General features: G+C 49.0%; 1 protein-coding gene across 1 annotated transcript in view; it reads left to right on the top strand.

The window, feature by feature from the left end:
• The window catches only part of ACAP1 (ArfGAP with coiled-coil, ankyrin repeat and PH domains 1), a 268,661-nt gene that overhangs the window by 228,427 nt on the left and 21,274 nt on the right, over positions 1–18,960 (top strand). Inside the window, exons 18-20 of the mRNA XM_086946090.1 lie at positions 2,726–2,785; positions 3,393–3,577; positions 9,632–9,741. Of these exons, the coding sequence (XP_086802216.1) occupies positions 2,726–2,785; positions 3,393–3,577; positions 9,632–9,741 (355 nt within the window). The remainder of the gene's footprint in view (positions 1–2,725; positions 2,786–3,392; positions 3,578–9,631; positions 9,742–18,960) is intronic.

Raw genomic sequence — 18,960 nt, 5'->3', positions numbered from 1 at the left:
CCTTTCATCCTTCTAAGGTCGATGAAATGAGTATCCTGTAGTAGGATGACAATAGACATCTGTCATTTCAGCACCAAAACATCCAAGCATAGGTGAACGTGCTCTTTACAAATATAAGTTATGTATGAGCCATTCTTAGTGGGTCCATTCTGGCCAATAGGGTCAATTAAAACATTTATGCAACTCTCAACATGGCGGGGCTGAACCGGGAAGTGCATGTAAATGTGTCAATGTCCCAGCAGGGCTTAAATATTCAAGGGCCACTGCTCTAAGATACAGAGCACCCTTTCCTCCGTACTGAAGGTCTGCTCACCTCATTTACAGTCGAGTGGACCTTCAGTGGGATAGCGGTGACAACTACTCCTTCACCGCCACTGACCTACACCTTAGACTTATGAAGAGAGGGACATCTGAGGTTTTGCCACTGGTCTGCCCACCTTAGAGTGGGCGAATAAATGCCAAGCTTTTACTTTCACTTACCACCAACCAAAACTTGACGGTAAGGGAAAGTAAATCATTTCCATGACCCCACGCCTTGGAAGAAATCTTCCACCACAGGAGGGACATTGCTTTTTTAATTTTTAAAAAGAAAATTCCACTCTGGGATTTTGTTCTTGAAAATAAAAAAGATATCAAAAGTGTGCCATATGGCTCCATCATGTTGACTTCGCCATACAGCACCCTTTCAATGCATTGACAGGAACGGCCAAGATGGCGGGCACTTCCACTGTAAGAGAATGGACATCTCTAAATCTGGAGTGAGGTTATTCAAAATACTCAGTCGCCCTGACAGAATAACCGCACTGTAAATCGGGCCCATAGTCAGGCACTCAGTGTTCTTCATCAAGAGAAGAGGCATTATCTCCTTGACCATAAATACCCAGTGGAGTCCTACCAGGGCCGGACTGTCCATAGTGGGCACTGGACTTTTCCCTGGGCGGCTGGTAGGATGGGGGCCGGTTTTGCAGCGATGCTGCAATATCGTCCCTCAGTGACAAAAGCAGCAGTGCTTCACACATGCACCTCAAGGCTGTCCCCCCCCCCCCCCCCCCCGCATCCCCGGGGGCTGGTTTGACAACATTGCCAGGGCTGCTTTGGGTTCCCAGTCCGGCCCTTCGTCCATCACCTACTCTGGGGCAGAATCACAAGGAATGCTGAGGCCCTGGATTCCCTTCTGGAAACCATGAGTCTTGTGTCAGTGGCCGTAGGCCTGTGTGCTGACCTGTTTCCACCCCTTTGGCAGTGAAATGGGATGCCACCGGTGCCCTGAGGTTGCCCACCTCTGCTGCAAGGGCGTAACACAGGCCCCCGCAGCCCCCAAAGTGCTGGGGGGCCCGAGCTGCAGGGGGGCCCCAGCAGCACTGTACTCAGGCCTGAGAGCTCCACATTAAATCCGGAGCGGGGGCCCCTCCGTGTACCTTGCAGGAGGGCCCCCTTAACTTTTGTTATGCCAGTGCTCTGCGGGCAGCCCTTTAAGGGTGGCTCGCCACATTTTCCCTCCTTATTTATTGCACAAATATCGGCAGGCCCAGGTCCCGGCATCTATCCTCCATCCACTGTGCCTTGTTATGATTGAAGAAGGCTAACACTGATAGTTCCTAGAGCTGTCTTTGGCGTGGATTGGTGCACAGTCCTAGCCTGCGTCTTGCCATAGGTATATGAGCGACTAGTAATCTTCGGGCTCTGCTTCTGTACAAGGTTCTTCAGAAAGGACATCCTTTCTCTTCCCGCCCCCTCCCCACCCCACATGGAAGTGAGGTAGAGCTGAACCCCAGCAATTCTCCTCCGTTTGATGTGCCTCACCAACACCAATCTCCCCTGAAAGGGTTCTTGAATAGACACTCTGGAAGCATCCAGGCCTTAAATATATTAATATGTCTACAGAACAGATCACCGCTATTCCCTTCAAGCGTCATGGACTTTTGCCTTTGCCTATCCGCAGGGTTGGATTGGGATCAGAAATTGGCCCGGGCACACCAAATAAAAGTGGCCCACATTTGCCTATTGCCTTTCCGCAAAACACTGCTTCAGCGAAGTTGTATGAAAAGAAAGGGGGTGGGCGGCATGTTTTATTAACTTCACTTATATAAAAAAAAAATGCACAGATTAGTTCACACTGCAAAGCCACACACAAATGCAAGTAAGACCACTTCTGCTCAGGCCCCCTGCCCCCTCTCAAATAGCATACATTTATGGGCCGGCCCAGAGAGAGAAAGGGAGTGACACCTCCGCCCATCTGCCTCGAGAAAGGCCACTCAGGCACCCACTGGGGCGCTGGCGGCATTAGAACAGCACAGACAGCCCCCAGGCTGCCCAAAAAAGCAGCCCATAGCTAGAACTTGACTACCGGCCCTTCAGCCATTTCCTGAGTGCCTGCGCTACCAATCGTATCCGCTGACTTCATCATGCTTTCCTGGTAACTCCTCGCCTTCTACCACTCAAGTATAAAACATTGCACCTGCTGCGGTCTTTCTCAGCAGGCTGCAGTCTACGCTCGCTCTTTTCCTGGTTTCCTTTTATCTTCTTCCTCTCGTTCCCTGCCACTTCCTAATGACCCTCTTTCTACCATCTCTTTCATAAAAGCATCCTGTCTTCTGTCTTTCCCTCTGTTACTCCCGCACACTGATGTTTCCAACGTCCTTGGCCCCACCCACCATCACCGCCTCTGTCTTCCTTTTCCTCTTGACTCCCCCCTTCCAGTCTCACACCGTCTCCTTTCTCGCAGGTGCTGGAAGCAGCGTCACGGACAGTAACAGCAGCTTGTCATCCGTTGGTTCTGCGCGAGGTACGTCTTTAATGTTACTTACAGCTCATTGGCTGGTCGCATAAATTACATTATTCATTCTTGTATAGTACTTAGTAAAAGTGGTTTACCCAGTGCTTAGTTTGGAAACAAAGTAAGTGCCGGGGCTCTCATCAGGAGGCCACTGCAGCTTGCACCACACATTGCCCCTGCTTTACTGTAATGATGATGACAACACAACTACTAACCATCACACATATACAAGTGTCACAATTCAGACTATCTCTGGGCTCCAAAGCTATAAGAATGGATTGGGCGGCAGGTAATAGTCATTTTAATGCATATTAAATTGATAATTAACTTTTGTTGTGGTCATCTCTAAATTAGCCAGACAGCGCCACCTTGTGGTAGACTGTCACAAGCACCAGTGTTAAAAGTTCAGTTCCAGTGCCCAGCACCGGCAACCATGGGCACAAATTATGCACTGGGTTTACCTCTTTCGAAGTGACCCAGTGTTGGGGTGCAAGGAAATTAAGGCATAGGGAAATACAGAGAATTAGGAGTATTGGTAAAACAAAGGCATGTGGGTACTTTTGTGAGCTGATGTGAATTTATCTCTCCTTCATACCTCACTGTCTGCCTTTTATAGAACCCCTGGAGGAGGAGCGGGAGGTAGAAGACCTGCGGAACCTCCACCCAGGTGCGCTCCTGTACCACGCAGTGTCGCTGCAGTGCCTCCCCACCATGGCCGATGCTGTAGCACATGGAGCGGATGTGAACTGGATGAACAGCGCCGAAGAGAACCGGACACCACTGATCCAGGCCGTGAACGCAGTAAGTTTGGGGCTGTGCTTAGTTACTGCCAGTGTTAAGCGGTGCTCGGCACAGCGTTTTTTTGTAAACATTGGCACACATTTATGAGAATCCACCTCATGGTGGCCCTGTGTGTGTATTTTTAAGCAACGCCCACTAGTGGACATTTAAACTATTCAATATAGCTTTAAAAAAATGCTGAAACTTGAACTTAAACCTACAGTTAAAAAGTGACGTGGGTTGTGCCAGCTGCAGGGACTTGTGAATAGTACCTTAGGCCCTGCACTTCATTTTATCTAAATTAAGCACTCTTTGGGGGAGACCGAAGAGCCTGCTGGTTGTTGCACCACACACAGTGAAGGAATCCCTAGAGTGGTCATACCCGAGTGGTAGTAGGACAGTGCTGCGTGAGAGGTGCTTACTGTTGCCGCTGGTCAGAGGTGATGGGCAGCATTAGAACCAGTGATAGGTGTGTGTCCGAGTGGGATATATGACGTTACCACGCATACTTTTACCACGCATACTTTTACAACGCATTTTTTACAACGCCAATACTAGTACAACGCATGATTTTACAACGAATACTATTACAACGCAATACAGTGTTAATAATAGTAAAATGCTATTACAACGAAAACATCTACCACGCACACCATTACAACGCAAATATTATATATATATATATATATATATATTTTTTTTTTTTTGTACAATAAAACCTGGAACGGAATGCAGGGAAACTAGGGGTTTTGGGTGGGGAAGTGTATTAAAAAGGATAAGATAAACTAAAACGTAAGAGATAAAAATGCTACCATTTAAAAAAATTAATACTAGAGTATTAAAATGAATACTCGAGTATTAAAAAATAATACTCATGAATTCTAAATTGTAGTATTTTTTAAAAACACGTTAATTATTTAATACACATTGCCTTTTTAAATAATAAAGTTTATTAAAACTAAAATAAATATTTGTCAAATTATACTAGTTACAATTAAATATATTTATAATTTTGCTTAAAATTTGAATTTTTTTAAAAACAACTTAATTATTTTTTAATGTTAATAAATGTGAAAAAAATATATAATAAAAATACTATAGTATTAATATTTATGCTAATGATAAAAATATTTCTAATAATACTGTATTAATATTTCTCCAAAAACTAAAGTGTATTAAATGCCTTTAAATTATTCTTACATTACCAATTTAAATTTTTTAAATAAATTTAATAGTTTAAAAATATTACAAAAGTAATACTTTTAACAAAATACTCTAGTATTAATAATTAAGCATAGACCTACTACTATATAATTTTATACATAAAATGCGTTGTAAATGTACATGCGTTGTAAAAGTACTTGCGTTGTAATAGTATGCGTTGTAAAAGTATTCGTGGTAATGGTATTGCGTGGTAAAAGATGCGTTGTAACAGTTGTATACCGTCCGAGTGAGATCTGAGAGTGATTTGAGTAGGTGAGGGAAAGGGGACTCTGATATAAATCCACATCCAGGGGCGTAATTTGGTCACTGAAATTGGGGGTATGTGAACTTCAGGTTTCCCAACACTCAGCCTGGCATATAATGTTAAAATACATTATAGGACAATCGGGGCGCATAAGAGTTGCGTAAGCTGCCGTGGAAAGGAAGAGGAATGCGGATTGGAAGGGGTAATAAGTAAGAAAAAACACAATATTTTGTAAAATAACTACCATTTTTGAAGCCATTCAAAACAGAGAGGGAGAGTGCGTGCGTTTTTCTCTGTGTGCATGGAACAATTCCTTGTGAAATCCAAACGGCATCTACCCATACCCGACTGAACGCAACCATATCCAACTATTTTCTAGAAATCACATTTATTAGGGGGGTGTAACACCTCAACCCCCCCCAAGCTACACCCCCATCCACAACATGTTGCTTAGAAAGATTTGAAGCACAGAATGCCCCTGGAGGGGATGCTGGCAATGAAGAATGGCATCCACATGCCAAACAGACACTCCATGGGAGGTCATAGGAGCATGACCACTCGGAAATACCGATGAAGATGGGAATGCTTGTGCGGGGACAGTGCATGCCCTCTGTGTGGGCCTGCAGAGCATGTTTCCAGCGGAAAGATTTTAGGCCATATTATCAAGCAGGGCTTTAAATTGATTGCCGTTTCAGCGGCAGAAAACTGCCGGTAAAGCGGCGATAATGGGCTTGATAATATGTCCTGGAGAATTCCAAGGGAATCCCAGGTTCACCCCAGAACATGGGTTTCTATTGGAATACACAAGGCCATACTATCAAGCCCATTACCGCCACTTTAGCGGCAGTTTTCTGCCGCTAAAACGGCCATAGTTTTCAACGCCCTGCATGATAATATGCCCCATTGATCTTCACCTCAGTAACATAATAGTCACGGATGTATGACGATACAAGGCGGTATGTTACATCGCAATCCTGACAATGCAAGTCGTTACATCGACTTGCGCTGGAGGATGCTGGACTTAGGGACAGTGTGAATTACTATTCCAACTCCAGTCTACGTATAGTAGGGAATGTGTTGGAATAGTAATTTACACTATTCCTTAGTCTAGAGCGCCCTCCAGTGCAAGTCGATATAACGACTTGCGTAGTCAAAACTGTGATGTAACATACCGCATTGTAATTGGTGCATGGTAAAGGATGTTTCCCAATAGTCACATGTGTGCACAGGCGGTACTTTTTGTGACACTGCTAAAGACCCAGAGCGAGGCTCTCTGGTCCCGGGGACACACCGTGTGCGCGCTTTCTGTCGAGTATGACTGTGGTCCCTCACCGGGCTGTAGAGGGATGACCGTGGCAGGACACCATTCCTAGTGGCAAGGGAGGCTATTTTACCGGTCCTTATTAGTGAGAGTTGTCTATAGAACTTGCCACTTTTTAAACTGGGTCTAACTGGCCCCAGCTACCATGCCCTCCAGCTAGAAGGTGGATGCTGCTTGTGTGTAGTAGTAATCATGTATAAAGGGAAATGTGTGGACCATGTGTAGGGCATGTGGACATAGCAACACTGGTTTCCTTTTTGCATGCTAACTGTAGCCAAGTGGCACCGTAAATGGAGGGTTGGAGAGAGCGGATGTCTACTAAGCTCTTTTAAGACATTTCAGACATCCTATGTAGTGACTCAGACTGGGGCGTAGCAAAGAAAGGGAACCTAGACCACCTCTGAAGCGAAGGAATTTTACCCCTGCCCTTTCTTGGCCCGTTGCTTTTTGGGTGATTCCTCTGCACAGCTTAACAAACAGCTGAGTGGGAGTTCTGCCCTTTTTGTGCCTTTGTTATAGGTTGCTCCTGTTTGTAAACTCCCATCCCTCCCCTCCCTTCCTGCAAACACCCTCGGACAATGACCATGGGCCTGATTTAGATCAGATCGGATACTATAGGATTTATATTTTGGCGGATGGGATATCCTTCACCGTTTTCCACAGTAAACAGTCCGCCAAGCTGTAAATCCGGACCTTTGTCTGAAGCAGACTGAGTGGAATAAGAAAAAGAGCAGAACTACCCAGAACTCACCAGTGGAATACACGAACCCCATTTGCCACTAAAAAGATGATACAGAGACTTACAATCAGGCTGCCAAGGTCTCGGTGTCCAAATCCTGGCTCATAAAGAACAATTAGATTTCCCTAGGCAAGTTAAGGGTCCCCACACCAGCTGTGACCAAGAAACCCATTCAGCTCCAGGGTTGGGATAACTGCTGCCAACTCCCTTTAACAAGTTTGGGACCAGTGACCTGGGGTCTTGGTCTAAAGACTGACAGGGTAATTTACTTTGGACCCTGCTTCGTGAGAGAGAGATGACCAGTTGATTGGAGGAGGCACTAGAGGTCTCCTTGTACGGGGAAGATGCTGTGCAGGAGGCGAGGGGCCGCAAAGGATTGAGGTGGTATAGAACCGAATGCAAAAACAGTTGATGGACAGAATGCAGAACAATGTCATACATTCACCCCAGTACAGAGATCTGGGCCCAAATCAATCGTTTTTTGCACTCCACACCACCCCAGTTAAGACATGGCCATATGCAAATCAGTCTGACCCTGTTCCTCATGGGAACAGTCCAGCCCGAACTGCCAAGCCATGCCTTCCCTGGACCGAAAACAAGCTTCCGAGGACCGGTTTCTGGCATTCCAGCCGTCTTCAGCCCGGCTTGCTTGAATCCAGTGGTGTGGAGTGCATGGGACTCACGTCTGAGCAAACCCATCCCACTCGGGGTGATAGAACCGAAGACATCCACTGCTGTCTCCAGAAAGGACTTTCACCACTCTGAGACCCAGGGATCTGCAGGTGACCTCTCAGTGTGGTGGGATTGGAACTCTGAACCCTAGTGTACTGAGGAATTCGTGCCCAGCAGAGTTTCAGTGCTGAAGCACCATGAAGTGTTGAGTCGCTTAAGGACGACTGGCCTGCCCTATGCAGTGCTCCTCCCCAGGGTAATCTAGAGTACCAGAGCATCTCGCTTGTGCCTTTTAAACCTAGTTTAAAAAAAATGTCTTGCACCAACTGAGGGGCTGTTCCAAGGACTAGGTACTCACCAAAGAAAATGAAGGGTGGGTACCTAAAGTGTTAGGGTGGTGATTGTGTCCATTGGGGGATGCCTCTCTAGTGGAAGGTTGTGCTAATCACAATCCTGCATCTGGGAAAGAGCACTTTTTATTTAAATTACCCTCACACACCCTAGTGGTGTCATGCTTCATCATCGGGTCACCCCGACCCCTAAAAGTCAAGGTGGGCTCGACCACAGTGTTGGGAGCTCTTTCGATAGATAAAGACAGTGGGAAGTTAAAGATTAAAATACCTCAGTGAGACCCCGGGGTTCCCTTTATTATTGGGTCTGTCTGGGTCAATTAAAATCTAAAATCAGGTCTTGGGGTATTATGGTCCTAAGACCCTAGTGCTGACATGTTTCAGTCCAGTGCGGCCATAAAGGTCCCGGACTTTCTTCAGGGCAGAGGGAAAATCCCCCTGTTTTTTCTTCCCTGTCCTTTGACATGGGTAATATACTAACAACTCTGACCCCTGATCAGTCATTTGGAGTATTTTGGGGGATTAATGTTTTGAAGGGAGGATATACTCTGAGTAAAATTTCCTCTTTGACCCTCCAGACACTGGGACATATCCCGGTATCCTTATGTGTTAATATAGATTTTATATCTTGGCCTGAGGAAGATCCTACTTGGAAGATTCGAAAAGCCATGGACAGGGCCGACTTTAGCGCTGGTGGCGCCCGGTGCGCCAATCACTTTTGGCGCCCCCACGGCCCATGACCGCTTCCTCGCATTTTCTCCGTACCACCTGCAAAGGTGCCCCTCATCTCTCCTATCATAAGATATTGCTAAACACAACGTGCTCCTGAGGTGACAGCGTCCCCCTCCACAGGTCAGATCCCAGTGTGCCCTCACCAGTCGCACTGCCCTAAAGCCGTTCCTGGCCATGAAGACTGCAACGTCGCTACCACCCTCTTCACCTTGGGCGATGTTTCCTCTGCACGCCACACGTCAGTGCCAGACACCGGCCCATGCCTCAGTCAGTTGTGTAAAGACTGGATAACTGCTGCGTGTGCTTCTGGGCCATGCAAGCAGCACATATTGTACCATTCCCTGTCCGCTGCACTCCGGTGCAAACTGCACCCAGGTCGAAACTCAAAGCAGGTACTGTAAGATTGCACCCTACAGGGGAAGGCACCATAACATTAGTCGGGGACATCTATAAAATATGCGCTTAAACTAGTTCAGGGTGGCACCCTGCACTTCCACCGACCAAATGTATTACCAAAGGGACCAAAGGCATTGATGGCCTGTGAGCCCACAGGTAGCTAGAAAAGATAGGAATAAATACATACATTTGAAGTCAGTGAACAGAACTTCCATTCCTTCAGTATAGCCAGTTTGTTTTCAGGTTTCTGTCCATCCATCTTTGGTCATGCCTTCCAAGTTTAAAGGCCTCAGTGGCATTCTTCTGTATTGCTCCAGGCATACCTGTTTTTAAGGCACTGTAGACACAGTTGAATTCTTCAGTATGAAACACTCTCCTGATGCCTGTCTCTTTCCAGAACTCCCTGGTGGCCTGCGAGTTCCTGCTACAGAACACAGCCAGCGTGAACCAGGCGGACAGTGGCGGGCGAGGCCCTCTTCACCATGCCACCATTCTTGGACATACAGGGTAAGATACTAGGGCAGGCCTCAGTGCTTGGCATTGTGGGTAAGGTAAATGCATAGCACTGTCCATAGGTGCTCTGGGTAAGATCTAGATGCATGCCATTACCTTTGGGCATACTGGGTGGTATATAGTTTCGGAATGTGCCAGTATTCTTTGGCACCAGTGGTAAATATAAAGGCATGCTTCTATCCTGGGGGCTCTAGGGGCACACTTCTATCCTGGGGGGCTTTAGGGGCACGCTACTACCCGGGGGACTCTAGAGGCATGCTTCTATCCTGGGGGCTCTAGGGGAACACTTCTACCTGGGGGACTTTATAGGCATGCTTCTATTCTGGTGGGCTCTAGGGGCACAATTCTATCCTGGGGGGCTTTAGGGGCACGCTACTATCCAGGGTACTCGAGAGGTATTCTTCTACCCTGGGGTACTCTAGAGCATGCTTCTACCCTGGGGGACTCTAGAGCATGCTTCTACCCTGGGGTACTAAAGAGGTATTCTTCTACCCTGGGGTACTCTAGAGCATGCTTCTACCCTGGGGTACTCTAGAGCATGCTTCTACCCTGGGGGTTCTAGATGCATGCTTCTACACTGGGGTACTGAAGAGGTATTCTTCTACCTTGGGGTACTCTAGAGCATGCTTCTTCCCTGGGGTACTCTAGAGCATGCTTCTACCCTGGGGTACTCTAGAGCATGCTTCTACCCTGGGGGTTCTAGAGGCATCCTTCTACCCTGGGGTACTGAAGAGTTATTCTTCTACCCTGGGGTACTCTGGAGCATGCTTCTACCCTGGGGGTTCTAGAGGCATGCTTCTACCCTGGGGTACTGAAGAGTTATTCTTCTACCCTGGGGTACTCTGGAGCATGCTTCTACCCTGGGGGTTCTAGAGGCATGCTTCTACCCTGGGGTACTGAAGAGGTATTCTTCTACCCTGGGGTACTCTAGAGCATGCTTCTACCCTGGGGGTTCTAGAGGCATGCTTCTACCCTGGGGTACTGAAGAGTTATTCTTCTACCCTGGGGTACTCTGGAGCATGCTTCTACCCTGGGGGTTCTAGAGGCATGCTTCTACCCTGGGGTACTGAAGAGTTATTCTTCTACCCTGGGGTACTCTGGAGCATGCTTCTACCCTGGGGGACTCTAGAGGCATGCTTCTACCCTGGGGTACTGAAGAGTTATTATTCTACCCTGGGGTACTCTGGAGCATGCTTCTACCCTGGGGGACTCTAGAGGCATGCTTCTACCCTGGGGTACTGAAGAGGTGTTATTATTCTACCCTGGGGTACTCTGGAGCATGCTTCTACCCTGGGGTACTCTAGAGGCATGCTTCTACCCTGAGGTACTGAAGAGGTATTCTTATACTCTGGAGCATGCTTCCACCCTGGGGTACTCGAGAGTTATTCTTCTACCCTGGGGTACTCTGGAGAATGCTTCTACCCTGGGGGTTCTAGAGGCATGCTTCTACCCTGGGGTACTGAAGAGTTATTCTTCTACCCTGGGGTACTCTGGAGCATGCTTCTACCCTGGGGTTTCTAGAGGCATGCTTCTACCCTGGGGTACTGAAGAGGTATTCTTCTACCCTGGGGTACTCTAGAGCATGCTTCTACCCTGGGGGTTCTAGAGGCATGCTTCTACCCTGGGGTACTGAAGAGGTATTCTTATACCCTGGGGTACTCTGGAGCATGCTTCTACCCTGGGGGACTCTAGAGGCATGCTTCTACTTGGAGGGGGGGGGGGTACTCTAGAGGCATGCTTTCACCCCGGGGTACTCGAGAGGTATTCTTTTACCCTGGGGTACTCTAGAGCATTCTTCTACCCTGGGGTACTCTAGAGCATGCTTCTACCTTGGGTGTTCTAGAGGCATGCTTCTACCCTGGGGTACTGAAGAGGTATTCTTCTACCCTGGGGTACTCTGGAGCATGCCTCTACCCTGGGGGTTCTAGAGGCATGCTTCTACCCTGGGGTACTGAAGAGTTATTCTTCTACCCTGGGGTACTCTGGAGCATGCTTCTACCCTGGGGGTTCTAGAGGCATGCTTCTACCCTGGGGTACTGAAGAGTTATTATTCTACCCTGGGGTACTCTGGAGCATGCTTCTACCCTGGGGTACTCTAGAGGCATGCTTCTACCCTGAGGTACTGAAGAGGTGGTATTATACTCTGGAGCATGCTTCCACCCTGGGGTACTTGAGAGGTATTCTTCTACCCTGGGGGACTCTAGAGGCATGCTTCCACCCTAGGGTACTCTAGAGGAATGCTTCTACCCTGGGGGGCTCTAGAGCGTGCTTCTACCCTGGGGTACTTTACAGGCATGCTTCTACCCTGGGGTACTGAAGAGGTATTCTTATACTCTGGAGCATGCTTCTACCCTGGGGGACTCTAGAGGCATGCTTCTACCCTGGGGTACGGAAGAGGTATTCTTATACCCTGGGGTACTCTGGAGCATGCTTCTACCCTGGGGGACTCTAGAGGCATGCTTCTACTTGGAGGGGTGGGGGGGGGGGGGGTACTCTAGAGGCATGCTTTCACCCTGGGGTACTCGAGCGGTATTCTTTTACCCTGGGGTACTCTAGAGCATGCTTCTACCCTGGGGGACTCTAGAGGCATGCTTCTACCCTGGGGTACTCTAGAGGAATGCTTCTACCCTGGGGGGCTCTAGAGCGTGCTTCTACCCTGGGGGGCTCTAGAGCGTGCTTCTACCCTAGGGTACTCTACAGGCATGCTTCTACCCTGGGGTACTCTAGAGGCATGCTTCTACCCTGGGGTACTCTAGAGGAATGCTTCTACCCTGGGGGGCTCTAGAGCGTGCTTCTACCCTAGGGTACTCTACAGGCATGCTTCTACCCTGGGGTACTCTAGAGGCATGCTTCCACCCTGGGGTACTCGAGAGGTATTCTTTTACCCTGGGGGACTCTAGAGGCATGCTTCTACCCTGGGGTACTCTAGAGGAATGCTTATACCCTGGGGGGCTCTAGAGCGTGCTTCTACCCTGGGGGGCTCTAGAGCGTGCTTCTACCCTAGGGTACTCTACAGGCATGCTTCTACCCTGGGGTACTGAAGAGGTATTCTTATACTCTGGAGCATGCTTCTACCCTGGGGGACTCTAGAGGCATGCTTCTACCCTGGGGTACGGAAGAGGTATTCTTATACCCTGGGGTACTCTGGAGCATGCTTCTACCCTGGGGGACTCTAGAGGCATGCTTCTACTTGGAGGGGTGGGGGGGGGTACTCTAGAGGCATGCTTTCACCCTGGGGTACTCGAGCGGTATTCTTTTACCCTGGGGTACTCTAGAGCATGCTTCTACCCTGGGGGCTCTAGAGGCATGCTTCTACCCTGGGGTACTGAAGAGGTATTCTTCTACCCTGGGGTACTCTGGAGCATGCTTCTACCCTGGGGGACTCTAGAGGCATGCTTCTACCCTGGGGTACTGAAGAGGTATTCTTCTACCCTGGGGTACTCTGGAGCATGCTTCTACCCTGGGGGACTCTAGAGGCATGCTTCTACTTGGAGGGGGGGGGGTTACTCTAGAGGCATGCTTCCACCCTGGGGTACTCGAGAGGTATTCTTTTACCCTGGGGGACTCTAGAGGCATGCTTCTACCCTGGGGTACTCTAGAGGAATGCTTCGACCCTGGGGGGCTCTAGAGCGTGCTTCTACCCTGGGGGGCTCTAGAGCGTGCTTCTACCCTAGGGTACTCTACAGGCATGCTTCTACCCTGGGGTACTCTAGAGGCATGCTTCTACCCTGGGGTACTCTAGAGGAATGCTTCTACCCTGGGGGGCTCTAGAGCGTGCTTCTACCCTGGGGGGCTCTAGAGCGTGCTTCTACCCTAGGGTACTCTGCAGGCATGCTTCTACCCTGGGGTACTCTAGAGGCATGCTTCCACCCTGGGGTACTCGAGAGGTATTCTTTTACCCTGGGGGACTCTAGAGGCATGCTTCTACCCTGGGGTACTCTAGAGGAATGCTTCTACCCTGGGGGGCTCTAGAGCGTGCTTCTACCCTGGGGGGCTCTAGAGCGTGCTTCTACCCTAGGGTACTCTACAGGCATGCTTCTACCCTGGGGTACTCTAGAGGCATGCTTCTACCCTGAGGTAATCTAGGGGCATGCTTCTACCCTGAGGTAATCTAGGGGCATGCTTCTACCCTGGGGTACTCTAGAGGCATGCTTCTACCCTGAGGTACTCTAGAGGCATGCTTCTACCCGGAGGTGCTCTAGAGGCATGCTTCTACCCAGGGGTACTATAGTGCATGCTTCTACCCTGGGGTACACTAGAGGCATGCTTCTACCCTGCTGTACACTAGAGGCATGCTTCTACCCTGGGGTACTCTAGAGGCGTGCTTCTACCCTAGGGTACTATAGAGGCATGCTTCTACCCTGCAGTACTCTAGAGGCATGCTTCTACCCTGCGGTGCTCTAAAGGCATGCTTCTACCCTACAGCACTGTGGAGATGTGCTTCTACCCTGGGGCACTGTAGAAAAGATATACTGACATGTCACATCCTTAGGCATCATGGGTAAGATATTAGGATATACGAACAAACTACTTTCCTTGGCATGGTACTATTGTTGGGTACCGTGGGTAGGGTTCCACACCAGTTACCCTCAGAGTTAGACGTGCCTGTTACAAATGGAAACAACGTACCATAGAGGCATGCTGCTATTCTTTGAATAGGAAAAAAGTGGCATGTCGATGGCCTCAGGTCCACTAGCTAATGCGCACAAACATGCCACTATGCTCGTACATGGGTGAGATAAACACGCATACCCCTTTCCATGGGTCCTGTGGATGATACTAAATCATGCCACTCCGCATCCGTGGGCACTGTGAGTATAGTTTTACGCCACTATGTTGTGCTTCAGAACCTGTTGGTAATACGTAGTGCATGCCACCATTTTCATACACTGGTTGGCAGGCACTCGTGTAGAATCCATTCTCCTCACACTGAGTAAAGTATGGAGGCATGACACTATCCTTGGCACAATGGGTAAGATAAAAAGATATGCCACTGTCAACGAACACAATAGGTAAGTAATAAAAGCATCCTTCTATCCTCCACCACCTTGGGTTAGATCGAAGCTACTTCCCATGATGAGGCTGATGTGTACACCACTCGCCTTCTGCGGGTGATGCGGCTGTGCTGGTTTACACCGAATCAACCCTATGCTGATCTAATCACAGCAGTGCAAGAGCCCTCAGGCAAGGGGCGTTTAATGTGGCATCAAGCCCGCACCCAAAGCCTGAAAGCACTTCTTGAAATTCTGTGTGGTGCAAGGAATCTTATCTTAATTCCACCCACCGGACCCACCCCTCAACCAGGCAATCCTATGTACCATCATGTGGTCTGGTCAGAGGGAGCATCTAGCTTGGGCCTTTTAACTTTATTTTTTTTATTATTTTTTAAATGTGTGCTTCATGAATGTGGGAGCAAAGCAGCTGCAGTACTCTGAGTTTCGCATCTGAGCTCTCCAATACAGAGGAAAAAGGTGCCATAAATGTACTGCGTAAAACAAAAGGTTTGAGGCATATGAGCTGTAGATCATATGCTTTAGCATAGATCGCCATCTGGTGTTGGGCTCGGATGTTTGCACTTTGTTTTTCTTTGAAGTCGGTGTTTGTAGTCCTCCTTACAGTGATAGTGCGCATGGGCATCGACTTCATCCCCAGATTGTTTTTTTCCGCCATCAGGTTCGGATGTGTATTGCTTCGCTCCGGTTCGGTATCGTCTTTGAACCCTTTTGACGCGCAATCCTTACCACTCGACGGTATTGTTTTTGATCGCGGTTTCCCTTTCAACCATCATCATAAAATCCAACAACTTCGATCGGTAGCTTCGAACCGGGCCGTGGGCCTACACGCGCCGACCATGCCAGCAGTCCATGGAACGGACTCAATTTAAGAAATGCCCCCGGTGTGGTGCTAAGTTTCCACACATGGACCTGCGCAAGGTCTGTAACCTCTGCCTGTCCCCGGAGCACGAACAAATCAACTGCGAGGCCTGTTGATCATTCCGATCAAAGAAAACTATTTGTGACCGTCGGGCTCGCCGTCATGAGATGTGACGCAGCACTAGCCCGGTGCCAGACCTCTTCTGAATTCCAACAGCCTGGCGCCCTAGAAGAAGAACAAATCTCTGTGTCTGAAGCCAACGACTCCGACTTGGAAGACGACTTGAACGTCACTTCGGCTCAATGAACAGTGAGTAACGAGCCCCAAGTGCCCACAAAAACAACAAAGACTCCGGTATCACCTTCGCCCTCGGGCTCAGGTCGACACAGTGAAACTTTTTCAGATGCCCTGCCGTCTGGCATGGCTATGAAACCTAGGGATAAGCCTTCCGGCTCTGGATCGAGCCAGCCCCATTCAGGTGCCGAACCCACAACTTCCGCACTGAAACCCAAGACTAAGTACGTGCCTGACGCTTCGCTGTCGGCACCAAAGACCTCTTCTGGAACCAAAAGGCTCGGAGCCGACACCACATAAAGTCAAAGCTTCGGAGCCGACACCAGCTAAACCCAAAGCTTCGGAGCTGACACCGGCTAAACCCAAACCTTCAAAGCCAAAACTGGTAAACTCAAACCTTCGGAGCCGAAACATTCCGCACTGAAAAGCACGGAGCCTAAAAAGCACACAGAGAATAACCAGAGAATAACTGTGTGAAAAAAAATTAATCAAACCAAAAGGATAAAGAGACCCCATCCAAAGACGTTTCTCCACAAAACCCTTTGTATCCAAAACAGAAATGATTGCATATCGACCCTGAAACTGGACACCTTCTAGCAACCCTTCCTAAAAAACAGAAGCTGGATCTTCCAGAGGACTACTATATACCTCTGAAGAAAAAAGACATGGGTACTAACCCCTCTCCCTCTTACATACCACCCTCTCCTCCACCTCGTAATCCAAACTCATTGATTTCACCATCAAACTCACTACCACCAACTTTCTCACCTCATCCAAGTCAAGTCAAGTCAAGTCATAGAATTTATTTAGCGCACTACATACCCAGAGGGTCTCAAGGCGCTTAGGGAGGGGAGGAGGATTACTTGTCAAATATCCACGTTTTAAGTTGCTTTCTGAAAGCTAGGTGGTTCTGGGTAAGGCGAAGGTAAGTGGGAAGTGAGTTCCAAGTTTTAGCTGCCAGGTATGAGAAGGATCTACCTCCCATGGTGGTCTTGTTGATGCGAGGTACAGTGGCGAGGGCTTGGCTGGAAGATCGTAGTTGGCGGGAGGGGGTGTAGAAGGACAGTCGTGAGTTGAGGCATTCTGGTCCGATTTCGTAGAGTGCTTTGTGTGCGTGGGTTAGAAGTCGGAAAGTGATCCTCTTATTGACGGGTAGCCAGTGGAGGTTTTTCAGGTGACCAGAGATGTGTTCGTTACGCGGGATGTCTAATATGATCCTGGCTGAGGCGTTTTGTATTCGTTGGAGTTTTTTCTGGAGTTTAGCGGTAGTACCTGCGTAGAGGGTGTTTCCGTAGTCCAGTCGGCTCGTGACTAGAGCATGGGTGACTGTTTTTCTGGTTTCGGTGGGGATCCAGCGAAATGTTTTTTTGAGCATGCGAAGAATGTTGAAGCAGGATGAGGAGACGGCGCTGACTTGTCTGTTCATTGAAAGTGAAGAATCCAGGATAACGCCTAGGTTCCTTGCGTGGTCTGTCGGGATGGGTGCTTTTCCAAGGGCTTCAGGCCACCAAGAGTCGTCCCATGTAGAGGGGGATGTACCTAAGATGAGGACTTCTGTTTTATCTGAGTTCAGTTTCAGACGGCTGTGTTTCATCCATTCGGCAACTTCTTTCATTCCTTCGTGTAGGTTAGTTTTGGCGGTGCTGGGGTCATTGGTGAGTGAAAGGATCAGTTGAGTGTCATCAGCGTAGGAGATGATGTTGAGGTTGTGTTGGCGGGCGATGGCCGCGAGGGGGCTCATGTATACGTTGAAGAGGGTGGGACTGAGTGAGGATCCTTGTGGTACGCCACAGATGACTTCAGTGGCCTCGGACTTGAATGGTGGAAGGCGGACTCTCTGGTTCTTCCGGAGAGGAACGAGGTGATCCATTCAAGTGCTTTTCCTTGTATTCCGATGTTTCTGAGGCGTTGTAAAAGGGTGCTGTGGCAGACTGTGTCGAAGGCTGCAGAGAGGTCGAGGAGGATGAGGGCGACTGTGTCTCCATTGTCCAGTAGAGTTCGAATGTCGTCTGTTGCTGCGATGAGGGCGGTTTCAGTGCTGTGTTTTGCTCGGAAGCCAGACTGTGAGGAGTCGAGGGATTTGTTGGCTTCGAGGAAAGCGGCGAGCTGGTTGTTGACAGCTTTCTCGATGACTTTGGCCGGGAAAGGAAGGAGCGAGATGGGGCGGTAATTTTTGAGTTCGGTGGGGTCCGCTGTGGGTTTTTTCAGAAGGGCGGTGAGTTCAGCGTGTTTCCAGCTTTCCGGAAAGGTGGCGGAGTTGAAGGAGCAGTTGATGACGTCTCGGAGGTGCGGTGCTATGACGGAGTCTGCTTTGTTGAGGATGTGGTGAGGACATGGGTCTGTGGGGGATCCTGAGTGGATGGAGTTCATCAGGCGGATGGTGTCCTCAGTGGAGATTGGGTTCCAGTCGTTGAGGGTGTTCAAGGGGGGTGAATGTTCAGCATATGGTTGAGTGGGTTGGTCTCCGTGTTGGTTGTCGAAGCTGTTGTGGATGTCTGCAATTTTGTTGTGGAAGAATAAAGCCAGGGAGTCGCAGAGGGCTTGAGAGGGGGTGATGTCGTTGGAGTTGGCCGAGGGATTGGTAAATTCCTTGACGATGTTGAAAAGTTCCTTGCTGTTGTGGGCGTTGTTGTCTAGTCGATCCTTGAATGCTGTTTTCTTGGCCTTTCGGATTAGTTGGTGGTGTATGCGGGTGGCGTTTTTGAAGGCGTCCTTGGTGCTAGTGGTTGGGTCTTTTTTCCAGGCCTTTTCAAGGGAGCGGCAGAGTTTCTTGGACTTCTTAAGATCATCGTTGAACCATGAGGTCTTCTTGCTGCCAAGTTTGCTTTGACGTTTTTTCAGTGGTGCTAGGATGTCGGCGCTGTTGGATAACCAAAGGGTGAAGTTGGTGGCGGCTTGGTCTGGGTTAGAAGAGTGGGCTGGGGTGTTTAGAAGGAGCGATGAGGAGATCTGGTCGATGGTGATTTTGTTCCAGTTTCTTTGCAGAGTTGGTTGGGGGTGGTTGATGGGTTTTGGCTTGTTGTAGGTAAAGTGAACGCAGCTGTG

This window comes from Lissotriton vulgaris, chromosome 12, assembly GCF_964263255.1.
Source record: "Lissotriton vulgaris chromosome 12, aLisVul1.2, whole genome shotgun sequence".
Taxonomy (NCBI): domain Eukaryota; kingdom Metazoa; phylum Chordata; class Amphibia; order Caudata; family Salamandridae; genus Lissotriton; species Lissotriton vulgaris.
This window is presented reverse-complemented; position numbering and strand designations above follow the sequence as displayed.